This window comes from Dromiciops gliroides, chromosome 5 (assembly GCF_019393635.1).
Source record: "Dromiciops gliroides isolate mDroGli1 chromosome 5, mDroGli1.pri, whole genome shotgun sequence".
Taxonomy (NCBI): domain Eukaryota; kingdom Metazoa; phylum Chordata; class Mammalia; order Microbiotheria; family Microbiotheriidae; genus Dromiciops; species Dromiciops gliroides.
In genome coordinates this window covers 146897162-146920093 of record NC_057865.1, presented here as the reverse complement: position 1 = coordinate 146920093, position 22932 = coordinate 146897162, and the positions used below count along the sequence as shown (strand labels likewise).

The 22932-nt window shown below is 40.6% G+C and overlaps 1 protein-coding gene across 3 annotated transcripts in view; it reads left to right on the top strand.

Moving 5' to 3' along the window:
* Window positions 1–22932, top strand: part of LHFPL3 (LHFPL tetraspan subfamily member 3) — a 774666-nt gene that overhangs the window by 691416 nt on the left and 60318 nt on the right. Inside the window, exon 3 of one of the 3 annotated variants that reach the window (XM_043966688.1) lies at window positions 13488–13515. The exons of 1 other annotated variant lie outside the window; for it this stretch is intronic. In XM_043966688.1, the coding sequence (XP_043822623.1) occupies window positions 13488–13504 (17 nt within the window). In that variant the 3' untranslated portion in view covers window positions 13505–13515. Of the gene's footprint in view, window positions 1–13487; window positions 13536–22932 lie in introns of all 3 variants that reach the window. One more of the 3 variants, XM_043966687.1, reaches the window with a different exon arrangement.

Genomic DNA, 22932 nt, shown 5'->3' with positions numbered 1-22932 from the left:
GGTAGAAGAAAAAATGGGGAGAGAAATGAAAGCAACACAAGAAAATTATGAAAAAAGAATCAACAGCTTGGAAAAGGGAGCACAAAGAATCAACAGCCTGGAAAAGAAAGCACAAAGAATCAAAAGCTTGGAAAAGGAAGCACAAAGATTGACTGAAGAAAACAATTTCTTAAAAAATTCATTTGGCCAAATGGAAAAGGAGGTCCAAAAGCTTACTGAAGAAAACAATGCCTTAAAAATTCAAATTGGACAGATGGAAGCTAATTACTCCATGAGACACCAGGAATCAGTTAAACAGAATCAAAAGAATGAAAAAAATAAAGAAAATGTGAAATACCTCATTGGAAAGACAACTAACCTGGAAAATAGATCCAGGAGAGACAATTTGAGAATTATTGGACTGCTTGAAAACCATGATCGAAAAAAGACTTTAGACACCATAGTCCAGGAAATTATCAAGGAGAACTGCCCTGATATTATAGAATCAGAGGATAAAATTGTCATTGAAAGAATCCACCTATCACCTCCTGAAAGAGACCCCAAAAGGAAAACTCCAAGGAATATTTTAGCCAAATTCCAGAATTATCAGGTGAAGGAGAAAATATTCCAAGAAGCCAGAAAGAAGCAATTTAAATATCATGTAGCCACAGTCAGGATTGCTCTGAACCTGGCACCTTCAACATTAAAGGTTTGGAATATTATATTCCAGAAGGCAAAGGAACTTCAATTGCAATCAAGAATCAACTACCCAGTAAAACTGATCATTCTCTTTCAGGGGGAAAATATGGACATTCAATAAAATAGGAGACTTTCAAGGTTTCCTGATGAAAAGACCAGAACTGAATAGACAATTTTATCTTAACATCAAGAATCAAGAGAAGTTTAAAAAGGAAAACAGGGGGGGAAAGTTATCAATAAGGTTAAAGTGTTTACATTCCTACACAGGAAGATAATACTTATAATTCTCAAGAACTGTATATCTATTTGGGCAGACAGAAGGAATATACACAGAGGGTATAACTATAAATTGTCTTTGATGTGATGATATAAAGAAAATTAAGGGGTCAAAAAAAAGGAGTGTATGGGAAGAAGAGGAAAGTAGAGGTGGAATGGGGTTAATTATATCATATGAAGAGGTGCAAAAAACCTATTACAATAGAAGGAAAGAAGGGAGGGGTGAGCATGGTTTCAACCTTACTCTCATCAGATTTGGTTCAAAAAGGGAATAACATATACATTCATTTGGATAAAGAAATTTAGCTTATTCTTTAGGGAAGTAAAATTACTTTTGGTAATTCTTGGTTTACATATTACTGAAGTCTAGCTTGCAGAATCTTAAGCATAACCTTGCTTCTGTGTGAAATGAGCACAATTGTTCAATAATCTGAAGATTCTTTGGCACTGCCCTTCTTTAGGATTGGGAAAAGAGGGGGCACTGATAGAAGGGAGGGCAGAAGCAGGGGAGAAAAGGGTAAAGAAAAGGGAGGGGGCTGATAAAAGGGAGGGCAGATTGGGGGAGGCAAAGGTAAGAAGCAAAATGTTGGTGAGGGTGAAAAAAGTGGGAGGAAGTAGTAGTAGTAGTAGTAGTAGTAGTAGTAGTAGTAGTAGTAGTAGTGGTAGTGGTGGTGGTGGTAGTAGTAAAAGAAGAAGGAGGAGGAGGAGGAGGAGAAGGAGAAGGAGAAGAAGGAGAAGAATTAAACAGTAGCAGCACCTTAGCAGCAGCAGTAACAGGTCCAAGTTTGAGCCCAGGTCCTTTCATATCAGCTCTACTGATCTCTCTCTATCTTTCTCTCTTCCCCTCTCTCCCATACACACTAGTGTGCTAGTATATCTACTGCATTTTTGTTACATCTTGCTGCTTGTATTATGTATCAAGAAATAATGAAGAAGAAGAAGAAGGAAAAGGAGAAAGAGGAGGAGAAGAAGAAGAAGAAGAAATGGCAAAGAAGAGAGTGAGAAAATATTCTAGGAGAATGTGAGAAGGGACAGAGTACTCATTGGTCACTGTGGTGATCAGGGAAGGTTTCACAGAGAGTATGACACCTGAGCTTGGCCTTGAAAAAAGATAAGGATTCCAAAAGGTGGAGATGAGATGAAAATTTCTGTGTGACTGTCTCTGTATTTTTTCCTCTATGTGAATTGCTCTCTCCAAGCTTCATTGTTTTTTTCTTTATGTACATATTGACTTGTCCCTTAGTGTTGTCCCCCTTCTCTTTCTCCATCTCTTCCTCTGGGAGACTCTCCCTTTCTGTGTATCAGGATGCTTGAAGCAAAAAAAGACAATCCTTCACCTTCTAAAGGGAGCAGCTGACAAGCAATTGACTGCAGTGGCATGTCTGCATGGCTTTCTATGAGTACTAGAGAATAGAAAGGGAGGCATTCAGAAACCTTCATAACTTAGTGCACTTCCACCTTTCCACTTTGCTTACACCTCTCTCCCTACCACATGTACTTCAATGCAGTGACATTGCTCTCTTGGCTGTCCCATGAACCAGACATGCCATCTCAGTTCCCAGCATTTTCTTGGGCTGTCCCCTGTGCCTGAAATGCTCTTCCCACCTCTGCTCTGACTACTGACATCCCTGGCTTCCGTTAAGTCCCAACTAAAACTCAGTCTTTTACTGGAAGCCTTCCTGAGCCCCTTTTAATTCTAGTTCCCTCCCTCTGTCGATTATTTCCTATTTGTCCTGTACATAGCTTGCTTTGTATAAATTTATTTGCATGTAGTCTCCCCCCAATAGATTGTGAGCTCCTTGAGAGCAGGGACTATCTTTTGCCTTTTTGTTTCCCCAGTTCAGTGCCTGGTACACAGTAGGTATTTAATAAATGTTTATTAATTGGCTGATTGAGGCTAGCATTCAAGGACTGGTAGCATCAGAAGCTGACCATTATTTGATAATTTTTTTAAGTTTATCATGGAACAAGCACCGCAGTTGTCTAAGAAATATGTACAAAAAATAAAGAGCAAAGGATAACCAGTGGGCAACATTTATGATCAATTATAATTCACAGACATCTTTAAAAAACTACAGGAAGGTCCCTAGCAGGGCTTCTTCTTTTTTTTTTTTTTTTTTTTTTTTTTTAGTGAGGCAATTGGGGTTAAGTGACTTGCCCAGGGTCACACAGCTAGTAAGTGTTAAGTGTCTGAGGCCAGATTTGAACTCAGGTACTCCTGACTCCAGGGCCGGTGCTCTATCCACTGCGCCACCTAGCTGCCCCCCTAGCAGGGCTTCTTAAGTCCTTTTGTGTCAGACTCCTTTGGCAGTCTAGTGAAGCCATGCCTATGGCCCCTTCTGAGAATAATGTTTTTAATTACATTAAATAAAAAGCCATAGCATTATAGAAGAGATCAATTATATTGAAATATAGCTAGTAATTTATTTTTATTAAGTTCACAAACCCCAGATTAAATATTCACACATATAAGATATAAGGCAACATATGGATAAAACAGCAGAGGATAGAAAACCATGGATAGATTAGAATCTATAACACTAGAAGAAGTATCAATACCGGTGAGATAAAAGATATGATAAATTATCCAGGAAAAAAAAAATGTGGTATTTCTGTGGTCCTTTCAGGTTTGCAAAGCATCTTTACATATATTATCTCATTTGAGTTGCAACAACCTTGTGAGTTAGGAACCATTGACCCTATTTTGCATTTGAGGATGCTGATGCTTATAGGGCTTCAGTGATTCAGCCACAGTCACCCAGTTTGCCACACAGTCTCTGTGAGAGACAAGTGAACACTGTGGAGAGTAAGAGGGTTGCCCTTAAGGAGAAAGATGAATTAAGGGCTAAGAAACATAGATAGAGCAATAGTACTGCCGTGTTTTGCCTTGGATCTTCTCCTGAATCAGCATTTTGGTGTGTATTAGGGATTCCCAATTGGAAGTTCGTGACTTGGCTATTCCAATACCCTGACACAGGGAGGAACAGTGTAGGTAGGGAAGCAACTGATTCATGAAGTCAGTTCCAATTTAGTACTGCCCATTTGCATTATATAGGCTAGGTTTTCAATTGGTTTCTTGTCCTTGAGCATAATAATACGAATAACTGGCATTTATATCACTATTTAAGACCTGCAAAGTGTTTTACAAATATCTCATTTGATCCCCACAACAACCCTAGGAAGGAGGTGCTATTATTATCCTCATTTTACAGATGAGGAAACTGAAGTACCCAAAGGTTAAGTGACTTGCCCAGGGTCATGAAGTAACTGCCTGAGGTTGGATTTGAATTCAGTCCTTTCTGATTCCAAAACTAGTGGTTGACCCCCTGTCCCATCTAATTACTTCCTAGCCCCAAGAGGAGTGCCAGGATGAGGTGGGAAGGAATCCTTTCCTTTCTTCTTAATTATTTTCCATCTTCCTCCCTTCCCTAATAAGTCTTTTTTCCCCATAACTAGTCAGAGTAAAGAACTGAAGTATGTTTTTTATTGTTTGTTTAGTTATTGAATAGAATTTTATGTTCTGTGTCAGTGATTTTCTAAGTGAATGAGTGAACTGTTTTATATTTCTCTTAGAAGAAAGAAGAAGCTAAATTAAATTTTACATATATGGCTTTAAATTGATTGTGTCTCACTGTGAGTGAATGACCCTTGACAGAAATATTTCTCACCTGTGACACTAGGAAAAAGAAAAAAAACAGAAGGGAAAAAAAAAAAAAACAGAAAGCCCAGTCACCATGGATTATAATACTTGGTACATACTATTCCCTATGCTACTTTTTTTGTTTGTTTTTGTTTTTCAGGGCATTGAGAGTTAAGTGACTTGCCCAAGGTCACACAGCTAGTAAGTGTCAAGTATCTGAGGCTGGATTTGAACTCAGGTACTCCTAAATCCAGGGCCAGTGCTTTATCCACTGCGCCACTTAGCCGCCCCTATGCTACTCTTTTAAAAATTTCTTTACTTTAGTGAATTCTCTGGGAGGAAACATCCCTATTTGAGGCAGATGGTAGCACAGTGGATAGAGCACTGGATCTAGAACCAGAAAGAACTGAGTTCAAATTCAGCTTTGGATACTTACTAGCTATGTGACCCTGAGCAAGTCACTCAACCTCAGACTGCCTCAGTTTCCTCAATTGTCAGATGGGAATTGTAATACTGCTTACCTCATAGGGGTGTTGTAAGAATCAAATGAGATAATATTTGGAAAGTTCTTAGCATGGTGCCCATTAACATAGTAGGGATTTAATAGATGTTTATTCACTTTTCTTTCCCCCTATCAATGCAGATCAGCAAGTACTCTGAAACCAGTACATTCAAAAACTGAATGCAAAAGTATGTATTAAAGTGCTTATTAATACAATGTGTTAAGTGCCAGAGTTACAATTGTTTTTAAAATGAGGTACCCTCAAGATGCTCATAATCTATGCAGGACAGTTGGAAAGGCCCACCAGTCCTAGGGATTGAGCATCTGGGAGGGTAAGGTGAGGGGCTCCTAAGGTTACAATCACATGACAGTGCCAGGGGCCTGTAGGGATTCATAACAAGACAAACAGTAAGGCCTGGTTGTCTTCTGTCTCATGGGAATAGAATTAGTAGCTGCCATCTCATCCAAGTAGGCAAGAAGCCCACATGGTTTCTGGTTTAGGAACTCGAGGTCAAAATACTTTCTTCTACTCTATAAGTATCCCAGATGAGTCCTGAGCAGCCCAGGCCTGGGAGAAGAGGCAAGGAGGGAAGAAAAAGGAGGAAAGTATCCCTGGTGGTGGCAGGTCTTCCCACCAGGTAGCCCAATTCTAGAATGAACAGTAGTGGGAGAGGTGGGTAAGAGAGAAGGTAAAGGGGGCAGGCCCCCCCCCTCCACCGCACCCTCCCCATGCTTTGATGTCTTTATCATTCATTCATGATAATCCTAGAAAACTTAGAAAGCCCTTGCCTGGGAGCCCAAATTATCTGAAATGCTAAATGACTTGAATTTTTCTCTGAAAGGTAACTTGCCAGAATGTTGTGTCAGAGGTGGTGACTTGAACTGAGGTTGTCTTGACTCCTAAACTGACTTGATCTGACTTTGTTGCTGGAAGCATCCCTTGAGGATAGGAAGGGACTAGACCTGTAATTTCAATGGAAAAGAGAATTCCCAATAAAGGCAATTCTTCTCAATGCAGGCTGGCACTTTTTCTGCAGCTTAGTGCAGTCTTTTGAGTTGCCTGAGGCAGTGAGAGGTTAATGGGAGGGTCTGGCCCTGTACCAGAGGAAGAAAAATGTGGTGTAGTTTCAGACTCAAGAACCCCTGAGCTTTTTCTTACTCTTTCACAGTCTCAAAACCACCTGCTCTCAGCCACTTAAAATCACATTATAATTTTGCAAATATAGATTGAAATATAGAGGCTGTCTTGATTTCCCTCCATCCTTATCCCAGAACCCTTCCCCTTCCCCCAAACAGATATAGCCTTGGGAAAATAAATGTATCAATGTTTTATAGCTCAGTTGAGGGTAGGATCCTCACTACTGCAAAGGACGGGGATACAGATGGGAAGAAGACTCCAGCTTGCGATAGAACTCATTTTGTTTTAAGGAATTATTTATCCCCATCCTGGAAAAAGGAAGATTTAGAGGAATATGCTAGATGTCAAGGTTGTCATATGACAGAGGGGTTCAATCTGTTCTGCTTATAGGAACACAAGATGATAATTAATAATAATAATAATAATAGCTAACATTTGTAAGGTGCTTTAAGGTTTACAAAGTGTTTCACAAATATTATCTCACTTTATGATCACAGCAACTCTGGGAGGTAGGTGCTATTATTACCCCCATTTTACAGGTGAGGAAACTGAGGCAGGCAGAGTGACTTGCCCAGGGTCATATAGGTAAGTAAATGCCAGAAAGCACATTCAAACTCAGGTCTTTCTGACTCCAGGTCCAGTATTCAATCCACTGCTTCACTTAGCTGATAAAGACATTGCAAGGCCATCTAGTCCATCCAATCCTCCCATTTTACAGATGAGGAAACAAACCCATAAAGGTTTGGTGACTTATACAAGGTCACACAGGTAGTAAGTGGGATATGAACTCAGAACCAACAGTCTATTACCTCACACTCCTTTCTGCTTGGCCCCAGAAGACAGACCTAAAAGAAATGTAATAAGGGCAGCTAGGTGGCGCAGTGGATAAAGCACCGGCCCTGAATTCAGGAGTACCTGAGTTCAAATCCGGCCTCAGACTTGACACTTACTAGCTGTGTGACCCTGGACAAGTCACTTAACCCCCATTGCCATGCAAAAAAAAAAAAGAAAGAAAGAAAGAACTGTAATAGACAGGCAGATTTCAGTTCAACATGTACATATATTTTTAAAACTTCCTAAATATTCAAGCTTCCCATAAGTAACATGGGCTTCCACAGAAGATAATGAGATTTCCAGGACTCCAGGTCTTTAAGAAGAAGCTGAATGATCATTTGAAAGGGATGTCCCAGAAAGGATTACTGTTGTTGGACTAAATGATCTTTAGAGTCCTTGGTGACCCCAATCCAGAGGACAATTAGGCATTTTCCCCAGAGTTTAGGGTCTAGCCTGAATTTTCTCCAGGTATACCAACTCTAGAAACCCTACCCAGGGGTCTGGCATGCTGGGAATTTGCCTGGCCTTCTTTGGGAAAGCATCTCCACCGAGACCTCAAGCTCATCATTTCTGTTGTTGTTCCTCTTTCTTTGTTGTCAAAGAGAACCAATACATCACTGGTAACATATTGACTTGTGCATGAATTGGATTTAAAGGAGGCAGAGTTGCACAAAGTCATCAGCCTCACTCTCTCTTCATGAATTATCATTATTATTTTTAATAAACATTTTTATTTAAAGTTGGTTTTGGTTTGGTTTTGGTTTTTGCCGGGCAATGAGGGTTAAGTGACTTTCCCAGGGTCACACAGCTAGCAAGTGTCAAGTGTCTGAGACTGGATTTGAACTCAGGTCCTCCTGAATCCAGGGCCAGTGCTTTATCCACTGTGCCACCTAGCTGCCCCCTCTCTCTTCCTGAATTATCAAAGGCCAGTAGCAGGACAAAAGTCAGGATGACTGGTGATGGCCCTCGATGTGCTGGATGACCTTGGCATTTTCGATGTCTGGCCAAGCTCTAATCACCCCATAGCACCTGCTTCAGCCGCCTTCATGGCCGTTAGAACAAATTGTTCTCATCTGCCCATCCCACCAGGGAAAGTCTCCACATGCTTAGGGTAGACACCCCCTAACTCACCCATGGTTTCTGTAAGGGCTAAAATTCTAGCTAGTCTGTCTAAAATGTCTAATGAGTGGTTGCCAATAAATGATAAGCTTTATCAAGAGTTTAGACTTTTAAGCATTTATTAAGGAGAATAAGAAATTGGTGAAGAGAGAGAAAAAGGCCTAGATTCATCTATCTATTAAAGGGAGAGCGCATTCCTCGCTCCACTCTCAACCAGAGTCCTGAGGAAAGAGCAGGAGAGCGCCAGCCTCACCCCCTCTTCCTCCCACAAGCAAACATCACTTCCTGACGCCAAAGAGAAGTATGCCCTGCCCTCAGATGGCTTTTCCTCATGGCGGAGCTTTGCTACAGTAAGTCTCCCGCAGGTGGCGTCATTCCAATCATTACAGTTCCTGGTTTAGGCTATCTGCCCAGATAGTTTACTGGGACATGGCCACCTGCATGTGGCTACAACTTCTTGGAGCCAGAGATGAGAGTTGGGTGAAGGTGGATACCAAAGATGGCTGAGCAGCCCTGGAAAAGGCTCAACAAGCCCTCACAGCAGAGGTACTAGTCCTCCCTGAACACCCCATATGCCCCCATTATTTCTGTATTGCATGTTTAGAGACATTGCTGGTTGACTCATTTTTTCTAGTTTTCTTTCTGTTCATTTGAATGAAATGATTCCATACACATTCCAATACAGGGCTCTGAATTCTTGAGTCAAATGTTATCCTTCTTACAGATATCCATTAGAAAATAAGGACTAAGAGCCCTCCTATACAGGGATATGGGCTTACTTTGATATCATTCACTTCAAAGTCATCTTGTATTTCCCATCTCTGTTATAATTTTGCTAATTACTTAATAATTCTGTTTAACTATCTCCATTTGTACAAACATTAATTAGACACAGTTTTTCGGGTTAGAAATCCTTTTGCTTATGTATCTAAGTGCCTCTTTGCCTCTTTCTCCCATTTGTACTTTTACATGAGCAACATGCTAATCACCCCAGTACTCATACACTCAACAGGTGCATGGAGCAGTTCAGCAAGTCTATGGGTTCTGAAGACACAGCACCTATGATTTGTGCTCTTCAAGCAGCACCTGGAATTGGGTGGGATCCAATTCTGCATTTGAAGACATACTTTCCCTGCCAGACAGACCAAGCTCTGATAGTTAATAGTACTTTGCACATAGTAAGCACTTAATAAGTGCTTTATCCAGTCATTCATTAACTTAGCTTGAGTTTTCTTACCTTTAAAAGGAGGGGGTGTGGGGGCAGCTAGGTGGCACAGTAGATAAAGCACCAGCCCTGGATTCAGGATGACCTGAGTTCAAAGCTGGCCTCAGACACTTGACACTTATTAGCTGTGTGACCCTGGGCAAGTCACTTAACCCTCATTGCCCCACAAAAAAAAAATTAAATTTAAAAATAAAAAAAGGAGGGGGTGAGACCTAACTCTAAAATTCTATCATGTTCGAACTTTTCCCTTTCCCTTAAGATGAAGGAAAACCACTCAGGAGAATGCTTGAAGTTTCCAAGGTCAGAACAGTCCTCCACATTTCTGAAAGAGCCAAATAGGAGGAAACATGTTTTGTTTTCAACATTGAAAATCCTAATGACCAGGGGGAATCTATTAACCCAAATTTTATAAAATATTCTAAATGTATGAAGAGTACTATACTAATCAATCAATCAACAGGCATTTATTAAGCATCTCCTATATATCAGTCACTGTGCCAAGCACTAAGGATATAAAGCAACAGTAGAACTCTATTTGCCCTTGAAGAGATGACATTCTTAAAGAATGTACCTGCCCAACAAAAGTTTAAGGTTTCAGTCTGCTGCTCATTTCATGGAGGATTTGGCTTGGGGTGGATTGTTATTTCTGTACAGTCAAACATTGTCTTCATTTTGCCAAGTTAAGGATTTAAAAGGCTTATCTTTTTTAAGCTGGGCAGGTTGACTCTTGTGTCCTGTCTTCTAAGTCAAAACAGAGTCATTTCAACCTATCACTTCCCAACAAGCACCAAGTCAACTGTCCATCCTTTTAAGAAAGAGAGAATAGAAAGGACAGGGATACAGAAAGAGATCAATGGCACTGCCATCATTCAAAAGCTTCCTAGGTCACTGAAAAGTGACAGAATCAGTCAAGGAAGCAAGAGATAGAATAAAAAATATATAAAAACCTCAAATCAAGGAAAGTAGATCAATGGGGCTAGGAAAAAATACTGGAAATGGATATATTAAGAGATGGAAATAAGCTAGAAATAGAGAGTCACAAAATCATAGGATCTCAGTGCTGGAAGGAACATAGAAAATTGTCTAGTCCAACCCACACCTGAATAGGAGTCTCCTCTACAAATACTTTACAAGTGGTCATCCAGCCTTTGCTTGAAGATTTCTATCAAAAGATAACCACGAGTACTCATCGGTTGGGGAATGGCTGAACAAATTATAGCACATGAACAATAAAAATGGAATAATATTGTACCATAAGAAATGATGGGGGCAGCTAGGTGGTGCAGTGGATAAAGCACCAGCCCTGGATTCAGGAGGACTTGAGTTCAAATACAGCCTCAGACGCTTGACACTTACTAGCTGCGTGACCCTGGGCAAGTCACTTAACCCTCATTGCCCCGCAAAAAAAGAAAAAAAGAAATGATGAAAAGGAAAATTTCAGAGAAACCTGAGAAAATTTAAATGATCTGAGGCAGACTGGAGGGAGCAGAACCAGAGCAATTTCTACAGTAATAACAGCATTGTAAAAACAGATAATTTTGAAAGACTTAAGAACTCTGATCAGCAAAATGACTAGCCCTGGTTTCAGAGAACTGATGATAAAGCATGCTGTCTACCTCTTAACAAAGAAATGATGGATTCAGCCTGCAGACTGATATATACAAGGCTAATGCAGAAATTTATTTTACTTTATTATGCATATTTGTTACACAGGTTGGGTTTGGTTGGGTTCTTCTGAGGAGTGAGAAAGAGATAGGGGAAAGAGAAAAGTGTTTTGTTCATTGAAAAAAAATTACTTTTAAAAAGGGTAGGACCCACTACCTCTCAAGGCAGCCTACTCCATCTTCGGACACATCTACTTGTTAAGAAGTTGTTCCTTTTCATTTGTTGTTGTTCAGTCATATCCAACTCTTCTTGACCCCATAGGGGGTTTTCTTTGCAGAGATACTGCCATTTCCTTCTCCAACTCATTGTACAGATGAGGACATTCAGGAGACAAGGCAAAGTGACTTGCCCAGGGTCACACAGCTAGTAAATGTCTGAGGCCAGATTGAACTCAGGAAGATGAGTCCCAGACTCCAGGTCTAGCATTGTTCCTTACATCGAACCTAAACCTGCCCTTCTTCAACCTTCTCCCCTGGATTCTAGTTCTACTTTCTGGGGAAAAGAAGAATAAATGATAATCCCTCTTCCACAGGATAACAATTAAAATATTTGAGGAAAGTGATTGTATTTCTCCTCACTTTCCTTTTCTTCAAACTAAATATCTCTACCTCTTACAAGGGCCCCTCATACGGCATTATTTTAAGATCCTCTCACCATCTTAGTTACTCTCCTAGGATACTGTCCGATTTATCAATGTGCTCCTACACTTTGGTGCTCAAAACTGAACATAGTACTCCAGATGTGATCTGACCAGGGCAGAATACAGAATGACTCATTACCATTAGCCCTCCTAGTCCTGGATATTCACCTTTTCTTAATCCCATTGAAGACTGAAGTAGCTTCTTTAACTCCTATATCACACTTGTTGACTCATATGGAGCTTTCATTTCATGAAAACTCCCAGTAGCAGAAAGCCCATTTACAGAAAGCTATAATTAATGCACAGTGGCTTTAACAAGGAACCTTTTTAAATAAACCATTTTACATACATAAGTATGAGACAATCAGGAAGGTAGAATGAAAATATATCTTTAAAATGTTTCCTTTCAGAAACATAAATAATACTGTTGCCAATTTTATAATGCAGAAACTATGAGTACTACATATTAACACAGAGGAATGCATATAAATAAAGTGTCTGTGAAAAATGAAAGATCACCTCAGCTGTTGACTTTCTGTCACACATAAGCATTAGTCAGGGGAGTCATGTTATTTTCCAGTGAGCATGAGAGGTTGGCCACTCATAATAGGAGCCAAGTGGAGACTTAAATTGCTGTGCTGACCCAGAGGCCAGATGTTTGCCCACACTCAAGCATCCCAACCCCCTACAAATTGCTCCTCTGATGTGGGTACCATAGTCATCAGGACAGAGATAAAACCGGCATCTCCTCCATATCACCCAACTATCCCCGTGCCCTGGAAAACTGAGGGAGGCCTTGTAAGTACATATAGTATGTGGGAAAGAAGGAGTTTTAAGGTTGTCCTTACAAGCCCAGGTGATCAGACTTATCAGAACAGATCCAAAAAGGGTAGTGGAAAGAAGCTTGTTATCCTGCTAGGTTTGGTTATCAAAATACTGTACTGACTGCCTCTTTGTTCAGTGGCTCTTTAAGTTCTAATTGAAAGCATTTATTAGGATTGGGGAAAGATAGTCTGGACCCATGATTGGCAGAGGGAACTCCTGATATGTAGCCTCCGTCTACTTTTCCAAACAGGCCACTTGTGTGTAATTCATTGTCTCAGAGTTGCCTGAGGCACACAAAAGTTCAGCGATTTGGCCGGCTAGATATGTGTTCAGAGGGGAGATTTAAACCTGTATTGTTCTGATTCCAAGATCAGTCCTCTCTTAGCCCATGCTGCCTCTCAGTTTCGGAAGAGTCAACTGATACTAATCTGAAGATCAATACAATATCTTTCATTGTATACATAGCCCAGTGTGATGAACATGAAATAAACCAAGTTTATAATCAATTTCTGTCCATCTTTTTTCAAAGGCCACTGGAAAAGCCTTCCCTATATCTAAAATTATTCCTGCTGTGCAAAGTGAGCCCTGGACACTGTTGACCTGTGGTGATTCCCTTATAGAACTGTTGCTCAAACCTTCTCATTTCTAACCTACTGTTTTTCTCCCAAGCATCTCGGTTTCTCTCCTTGGTTTCTTGGGCTGTCTGTGAATTACTCACTCTAAGGCCTGGACTTTCCATAAGTTCTATGCCTCTGGTTAGGCTACTGTTGTCTGGAGAAGCCACAGGGAATTTTCTATCCCCTTCTCTTTTCACTCTGTGAATAGGATGCCCCCATATAAGCTGGTTGTTTTTAACCTTGAAAAAAAAAAAGAGAGAGAGAAATCTGTATGAGATCTCTATTTATTTTACCTTAACCATTCTGTTTTTCCCTCCTAACCTCTCAGATGATGGAAATGCTTAAAACAAACTAAGGTAGTATGAGACTGAATCATGTAAGTGTGAGCATGGCACCCCCGGGGGCTACGCTGTTTTGTATGCTTCCGCTTAATTATCCTGCATGTCTTTTCTGCTTTTCTCCTGAGATTCCTGCATTAGGCGCTTGGGGCTTGGAGAGCATGAGCCGTCCGCTGCTTTTAAGCAATAGATCCTGCGTCTATGTTCCTAATTTTATGTGTGTTTTTAATGACATCATCCCTCTCCGACAATCCCTGGCACGTGTGTGGGGAGCCAAAGTGCTTGCAGCTGTAAGCCTGGCACCTCCTGAATGAGGTGGGGGAGGGGGATCGGGCGGGGAGGGGGAAGGCTGGTGATCCCACGGGGTTATGTATGGTTATTGTCTTCTGACAACGAGCCCCCCACCCCAGATCAACCATCCTTAGAATTCTGCTCCTGTGTTCCTTGCTGCTCCATAGTGTGGATACATCCCTCACAAGCTTCTCCATGCAGCTGATCATCATGTACAAAAGCCCTTTGGTATGTGGTATGCTCTTATAGAGGCCTTTATCCCAAGATGGATTACTTTATGATTCTTTGTAAGGATAGATGCTGTGTGAAGATTTGAACATGTGTGTGTGTACACACACACGTACACACACACACCACATTAACAGGGCTGAAATAAGGCATGGAGAGGATGTATTCTTTTCATTTATTGAGCTTCTGTCAGTAAGTGAGAGGCTACATGATGGGATGGAGAGAGGGGTCAGCCTTGAAGTCAGGAAGACCTGGGTGTGTATCCATGGACAAATCTCAACATCTCAGTTCTTCAGGAAACTCTCTAAGACAATAATACATTTTAGATTGACTTGTGGAACTACATCAATGGAAAAAGTTACCACACCCAGAGTTCCCTGTACCAGTAAACTAATAAGTCTTAACCAAAATAGTACGTGTTTAGTCATGTATAAAAATACACATATGTGTATATATAATATACATGTATGTTTGTGTGTGCATATATATTTATATGCACACATAGATTGTGTGTGTATATGTAAGTATGTATTGTATGTATTAAAAACTAGACCTATGATTTCAGAATTCAGTAGTATAAAAAATTTCTAGAGAGGGAACCAATGAAGATCAGCCCGTTCTGCGGTTTAGTGTTTTAGAGAATTTCCTCTTAGATCCTGAGAGATTAAATGGCTTGGCCAGTGTCACAATCAGTATGTATCAGAAGAAAGACAGAGACAGAGACAGAGGAAGAGAGAGACAGAAAGACACAGAGAGAGGAAGCATTGTTTGAGCTTCCCACACAAACACAAATGTAAATCCTTGTAATGTTCCTTGATTCTATTTAAAATGGGGGACACATTAAGCCAAATTAAATAACCCCTTGTAGGGATTCATATTGGCTCTCCACAATTTAGGAAGAAATTGCTCTAGGATTATAGATTTTGAGCTGAAAGGGACCTTAGAGGCTACCAAGTCCAACCCCCTCATTTTATAAATGAGGAGATTGAGGCATGGCACATCCAAGTGACTTAGGTCTAGAGAAGGGTATACAACTAGTATGTGACACAGGATTTGAATCCAGGTGTTCCAGGTTCTTCATGACTCTAACTTCAATACTCCATGTATTTTATCAGGCTGCTTTACAAAAATGGGGTGGTGAGTCTGTCATCTGGAATCCAGATTGCATTTTTCCTTTCTAGAAACAATGTTTTAAATGGTGATCCAGCTACCCCACACAAGCTGATTTAACCCACGACACAGCTACCCTCTAACAGTACTGGCCACAGAACAAAGAATGGTGTGGTACCGTTTCCCCTTGCTTTTCTGGGCACAGCTTTCCATGCACAATTTTGAAATGGGCTGTTGGTCTTTCTTATCCCTTTAACTTGCTTTCTGTACGCCTGGTCTAACATCCTTCTCACTGGACTACCCACACCCTCTTGCTGCTCTAAACCAGCGGTGTCCAACTCAGGTAGAAATAAGAGCCACTAAACCATACAGTAAGGATCCCGGTAGGCCACATCTTGATTTAGGAAACCATGCATCTATATATTTCTTTTTATTAATATATCAATACATGAAAGTCAAATAGGAATGCCACTTTAATCTGGTTTGGGACAGAAATGGGAGTGTGTGGCTCCTGGGTTGTTTGACACACACCACAGCAGCAGATGAGAGCCTGCCCCACAATTCAAAATGACCAACCTCTGCCTCCACCAATCACAAAGCCATTCCCTTATATCTCCATCAGGTGTCTTCAAAGAAAGCAATCTGATTGAACTGATTCACTCAGAGAGCTCCTTAACCAGTCCACTGATAATTGAATTCTTAAAGGGAAATGCTTCATTAACCCACAATGAACCACTAATCCAAGGGGAAGGGAGGCAGAAATCTCCCACAGCCAAGCCAGTCCTGCCAGGCAATCTGACCCTCCATTCAGCTCTCCTATTCCATTCTGGATTTTCTTTTAGAAGCAGCTAGGTGGCACACTGGATAGAATGTTGGTTCTGGAGTCTGGAAGACCTGGATTCAAATCAGTCACAGCTCTGTGTCCCCTGGGCAAATCGCCCATTTGTCTCAGTTTTCTCAACTAAAATGAGTACTTACCTCACGGGGTTGTTGTGAGGCTCAAATGAGATAATCTTTGTAAAAAATGCTTAACATTGTACCTGGCCCTAGTAGGTGCTTATTCTCTTTCCTTTCACTTTTACTTAGGCAGCTAGGTAAGGGGAAAAGAGCATTGCACCTAGAGTCAGGAAGACTTGCATTCAAATATGATCTCAAATACTTATTAGTGGGGCAGCTATGTGGCACAGTGGATAAAAGCACCAGCCTTGGATTCAAGAGGACCTAAATTCAAATCCAGCTTCAGACACTTGACATTTACTATCTGTGTGACCCTGGGCAAGTCACTTAACCCTCATTGTCCTGCCCTGCCCCCCCCCAAAAAAAAGACATTAGAAAGATTTGGTTGAAAGAGTAGCAAGCTGAGAATCAGGGAATCTGGGTTCTAGTTCTGGCTCTCCCTATATGACCTTAAGAAAGCCATTTCATTTCTCTAGACCTCACTTTCCACATCTGTAAAAAAGGGAAAACTGAGTTAATCGATCTGTAAAATGTTATGGTTCTAAGGACTTAGATGTTTCTTATACAGTTGACTTTCAGTATTAAGGGATACAAGACTTGATGTTTTAAAAGCCTCTCTAAAGGGATAATGGAAAGCATGGGGCTGTGGCTGTTAGACAGATAATCCATACAAAATGAGAGTCACCTATGGAGAAACCTTGATGTTTCCAGTACTTCACTAATAAGATCCTTGAAATGAGAATTAACAATCACAGGGGGAGGAGAGGGAGGGAAGGAGAGAGAGAAAAAGAGAAAGAGGAGGAGGAAGAAGAGGGAAAGAGATAGGGTGGGGGAGGAAGGGAGAGATAAATATCCACATTGGTTTTAAATATAACAATACATATGTATATATACATACATATGTATATTCCTATCCCTTATGTTGAACTGTTGGCATATTCCCCAAAAGTTTAATATAAGCCAGTATTTTTGAGAACTGGATACTATCTTAAATGCATTGAAGTAACTTGCTTTTAAAATAAGTCTCTATGGTACATCTTTTTTGTGTGTAAAGCAAAGAATCACACTAATTCATCACTTTTGTAAATCCAGCTTTTCATTTATCAGGCTTGACTTAAAGCAAGGTACAGCCAGATGAGAAATGCTGCCTCTCCAAACCTCCCTTTATTATCTCTGACAGTCAGCATTACTCAGTCACATGAAAGATACTTTGGGATGTGGCAGTAACACATACAATGCACATACAACTTAGTCATGTCTTTCCCCACTTGTTTTCTATCCTTTTGTTTTGCTGCTATTTAAATGGGGGGCGGGGAATACAGACTCTTTAAGCAAGTGTCCTGCTCCTCCCATTTCTCCTGTTACAATAATGCTAATATTATTTGGGGGAAGGCAAACAAACCAAGCATATCTAGCCAGCCTACTGATCATCTTTTTGCATAGAACACTCATAGAATGGGGTTTGCCCCATTCTGGTTAAGAACAAGATGACTGAGCTCTTCTCCCCACACAATTATTTCTATTTGCATTCACCAGACGCACAGAGGGAGTTGAAGGCTGTACTATGTCCTTTTCCATTCTACGGGTTGGTATTTTACTGGACAATCATTGTCTTGATGGGACCTCTAGTGATCACATTTTAAACTGCAAGATCTTTGGGGAAAGAGAAAACAGTGACATCTCAGAAGTGTCCTATGGCCAAAGTCGGGGGCAGGGGGGGGGGGGGGGGCGGGGAGGGGAGCAATTGAATCCAGTCAGTATTTTTTAAGTTCCTACTATGTGCAAGGCAGCATGCTAAATGGCAGGAATTGCACATATGGATACAACAAAGGTCATGCTCTTATAGATCTTACAATACAGTGGAATAAGGTATAGTATAAGGTATAGTATAAGCATGTATTTATTGTTGTTCAGCCATTTTTCAATTGTGTTGGACTCCTCGTGACCCCATCTGAGATTTTCTTGGCAAAGATACTGGAGTAGTTTGTCATTTCCTTCTCCGGATCATTTTACAGATGATGAAACTGAAGCCAACAAGGTTAAATGACTTGCCCAGGGTCACACAGCTAGGAAGTATCTGAGGCTCTCTGTGCTCTGCGTGTGTGTGTGCACACACGCACTGGATTTGTTGTCCAAAGACCAGGATTCAAATCCTGGTTCTGTTACTATCTTTGTGACCTTCGAGGAGTCAATTAACCTTGCTGGAACTCAATTTGGTTTAGTATAAGATGAACTAAAATGTCCTGTACAACATATTTGCCAAGTTATTCACCTACTTTCTACTTGGGGACTTTCACTACCATCTTGAAATCTACTGTCTCTCAGCATATCCCACTCCACTTTTGCACAGTTCTAATTTATAAGTGATATAATGTATATCGCATCAAGATGAAATTTACCTTTCAGAAGCTTCCACCCATTGCTTCTGGTTCATTATGATCTGTAAAGCCAGGCACAGGTATCAAATCCTTCCTAAATCTTCTCTTTCCCAGGTCAAGTAGCTCCAGTTCCTTTGGCCTGTCCTTATGCTGTAATCTCTAGTCTTCTTTGCTCCCAACAGGTGGTAGAATCTCCATCAGTAGAAGTCCTCAAGTGGAGACTAGATAACTTCTTGTTGAGATTGTTGTAAAGGGGATTCCTGTTCAGGTAGAGGTTGAATTAGGTGACCTGCAGGGTCCCTTCCAACTCTTACTTTCTGTAATTCTGTAATTCAAGAATGGCCATGGCGGAGACTGTGACAGAGACCCAGAATCAGTCAATCAATCAATAATCAGCAAGCATTTATTATTAAGTGCTTACTGTTTGCCATGTACTATTTTAAGTGCTAGGGATACAGAACAAAAAACAAAAATAATGCCTGCCCTCAAGGGTCTTATGTTCTGATGGAGGAGACAGCATTTACATAAATAGGTAGAAAAAAGATATATATCAAATAAATGGAATGTAACCTTAGAGAAGACAGAATTAGTAGCTCAAGAAAGGGCTCCTGCAGAAGGTAGAATTTGGGCTGAGTCTTGAAGGAAACAGGGTAGATGTAAGGAAGGAGGATTCCATTCATGGGAGGACAGCCAGTAAAGAAAAATGGAGATGGAAGATAGAGAGAGAATCATGGGTAAGAAACAGCAAATGGACCAATATATCTTAGCTATATAGTATATGGAAGGAAGTAACTTGTGAAAAGACTGGAAAAAATAGGAAGAGGTCAAGTTGTAAATAGCTTTAAATGTCAGAGGAGTTTATATTTGACCCTAGAAGTAATAGAAATGCACTGGGAGTTTATTGAGTAGTGGAATAAATAAAAGAATTAACATGCAGAAATGAAACTCTAGGTAAGGTTAAGCAGCACCAATCAGCAGTGAACCCAGACATTACAACTTCATGATTTCTTCTAGCAGCATTTGACAGTTTGCTATTGCCCACCTCAATTTACTTGACTGTGTGTTATATTGCCCCAGTAAACTCGAAGGTCCTTGAGGTCAGTGGCCATTTCATTATTTGTCTTTGTATCTCTAATGCCTTGCACATAGTAAGTGCTTCAGAAATGTCTTTTGAAATTGAAGTAAATAAAATGGATGGTAGGAGTTGCTCAGTATTGAGAGTTATGGGGGCAGAAATGGTAGCAAGTTGGGGGAGGGTGCTCTTGATTGTGTGGGTTCATGGCCCAATGGGGGCAACTAGGTAAGCCCCAACATGACTAGGCTGCACATCATGGCATGAAGAATATAAGTAGCTACCATAAAGAGCCCCAAATTTGGACAGATCAGGTTGAGGTTCAGACAAGTACTCAATTCTACCACTTCCTCTATTTTTTTTTTATTTCAGGCACACTTCCCAATCTATTGCTCTAACAACCAGTCTTCCTAGTGACATTAGCCCCTTGAATTTTAGTGATCCACAGAAACCCTGGTATCAGCCTTGCCTAGATTTTGACTTTATTATACTAGTTTCCCCCTGAAGAAGATTTAAGGGACCAATGGTCTAAATAAGGGCTAAGAATGGATATGGGAAGAGTAAGAAACTGGGGGAGGTGGAAATAATCAGAGAGGAATTTAAAGAGTTTAGGATCTTGAAGGTAGAGCCTATTCAAAAGGTGGTAAATACTAAGACAGGGCAACTAGATGGCCCAGTGGATAGAGTGCTGGGCTGGGGCGGGGGGGGGGGGGGGGGGGCGGGGGTCAGGAAGCCTCATTTTTGTGAGTTCAAATTGGGTCCCAGACATTTACTAGCTGTATGACCCTGGGCAAATCATTTAACCCTGTTTGCCCCAGTTTCCTTATCTATAAAAAAATGAGGTAGAGAAGGAGATGGTAAATCACTCCAGAATCTTTGCCACAAAACCCCCAAATGGTGTCATGGAGAGTTTGAAACAAGTAAAAACAACTTAAGAACAACAATAAAACAGGACTAAGATTTAGCCACCAAAGTCGGTGGTTAAAACAAACCTGAGTCCAGAGAATAGCAGATAGGCCAATGGGCTGGAATACAGAGTATTTGAAATGGAGTTACAAGGAATAAATCTGCAAAGGTAGATTGTGTAAGGATTTAAATGCCAAACAGCAGTGTTTGGATATCCTACTCCTCTGAAATATGCATCTTAGCTCCCTCTATTCAATGTTGTTCCCACACCTCACTAATTCTGAAAGAGAGCTCTGTAAATAATTAAGAGCACACTAGGGACAGATTGTTTTAAGGAGGTCACATTGTTCCTTTGACTAATTTGTTGTTTTTTTACCCTGACTGTGAGGGAAAGCTCGCTGGAGAGGGCATCATCTTCTGAAAATGAAATCTTTCTTTGGAAGGAGAAATTAATTCTGGGGAGAACAGAGAGAACAGGAAGCCCAGCGACCCATCTCGGGCACATCTCCTCTTGGTGGTATTTATTGAACAAGCCTCCCATCCATGAGCCCGAGGTTGCTGGTACAACATTGGTTTGCCATGTATCACTTGGCACAAGAGCCTCCCTGATCCAAATTGTGGGTTATTAGTCAGTAAGAGGTGGTAGGCTATAGCTGAAAGAACCCTGCCTGTCCTTGGAGTAAAATACCAGTTTCCCCACTTACTGGCTGTGTGATAAGACCTCTCTGAGCCTCAGTTTATTCTCTATAGAAATGAGATACCAATACTTGTCCCAGCATTCTTCACAGAATTGTTGTGCTTTTGTTCCTTGAGGATGGGGGCCATGTCATATTTGTCTTTGTAGCCCCAGAAGCTAGCACAGTGCCTGATATAAAGCATGAACTTGCTGGCTCGAATGATGGAGATGAAAGTATTTTGTTGTTGTTCAGGCATTTCATTTGTGTTTGACTCTTCATGACCCCATTTGAGATTTTCTTGGCAAGGATTCTGGAGTGGTTTGCCATTTCTTTCTCCAGCTTATTTTACAGATGAGGAAAGTGAGGCAAATAAGGTTAAGTTGTCTTGCCCAGGATCACACAGTTCACAAGTGTCTGAGGTCAGATTTGAACTCAGGACTTCCTGACTCCAGGCCCTGCACTCTTATCTACTCCACCACTAAGGGCTACTCCAGCAGCTCTTAGAGATAGACAGATCTGGTCCCTCCCTCTGAGAAGCTCAAGGAGCTTTTCCGACATTAACTACAGAATAAGCATTAATCCTGCCTATCAGCAATGCTCTGTTAATTAATTTTAAAATATAATTAAAAGCCAGGACTTATCAGTCTCACAAATAGAAATGTAAAAAAGGAGAGAGATAAGGAGGAGATATATAACACTCATCCTCCAGGGTGGTCTTTGTTTTCTTACTCATTCACTGCCAGTAATATGCATAGACTATTGCCTTGGAGGAGGGTGAGGGAGAACACTGGGCTAATGTTACTGGAGGTTAAAGTATAAAAGTAAGAAAAGAGAAAACAAATAAAAAAGGGAGAATAGAAAATGAAAAGAGAAGGTGGCTATACCAAAGATATATTGACTGCCTGTTTCAGTCTAGCTGGTCTCCAAGAACCAGTGTGCTTTATCAATGAATCAATAAGAATCTATAGAATTCCTACAATGTGCCAGGCATTGGTGATACAGATCCAAAAAAGGAGAAAGACACACTCCCTACCCTCAAGGAGCTTATAGTCTATCAGGGGAGACAACTTGTACATATACGTTTGCGTGGTCCCAAAGAAGAGATATGAGAAGAGACCACCCATCCTCCTCCACTCCTTTGCATAGGTCCAAGGGTATGAAACATTGCCTATATTTTCATACTTTTTTGATATGCTGATCATTTTTGCTAATGTTTTCTCATCTCTTTCTTATTTCTTCAAAAATACTGTGTGAAACTCAGGAGGGCTCAAAGGGAAGGGATGAAAGAGAAGGTTAGGTGATGTAAGAACATAAGTTGTTTTTTTTTATAAAAGTCTTTTATTATTTTCCAGTTACATGTAGAGATAGTTTTCAGCTTTTGTTTATATAAGATTTCCAATTTCAAATTTTTCTCCTTCCCTCTCCTCCCTCCCCCACCCCCAGACAGCAGGCAATCTGATATATACATATACATATATATATATATATATATGTGTGTGTGTGTATGTATGTATATGTATATACACATATACATATACATACATATACATAACAACATTAAACATATTTCTGCATCAGTCATGCTATAAGAGAAGAATCAGAGCAATAAGGAAAAACCTCAAAATAGAAAAACAACAGCACCAAAAGCAAAAGAAATAGTATGGTTCAATCAGCATCCATATTCCACAGTTCTTTTTTTGTTTTTCTGGATTTGGAGAGCCTTTTCCATCATGAGTCTCCTGGAACTTTCTTGTACCATTGTATTGGTGAAAAGAATCCAGTCTATCACAATTGATCAACACATAATGTTGATGAT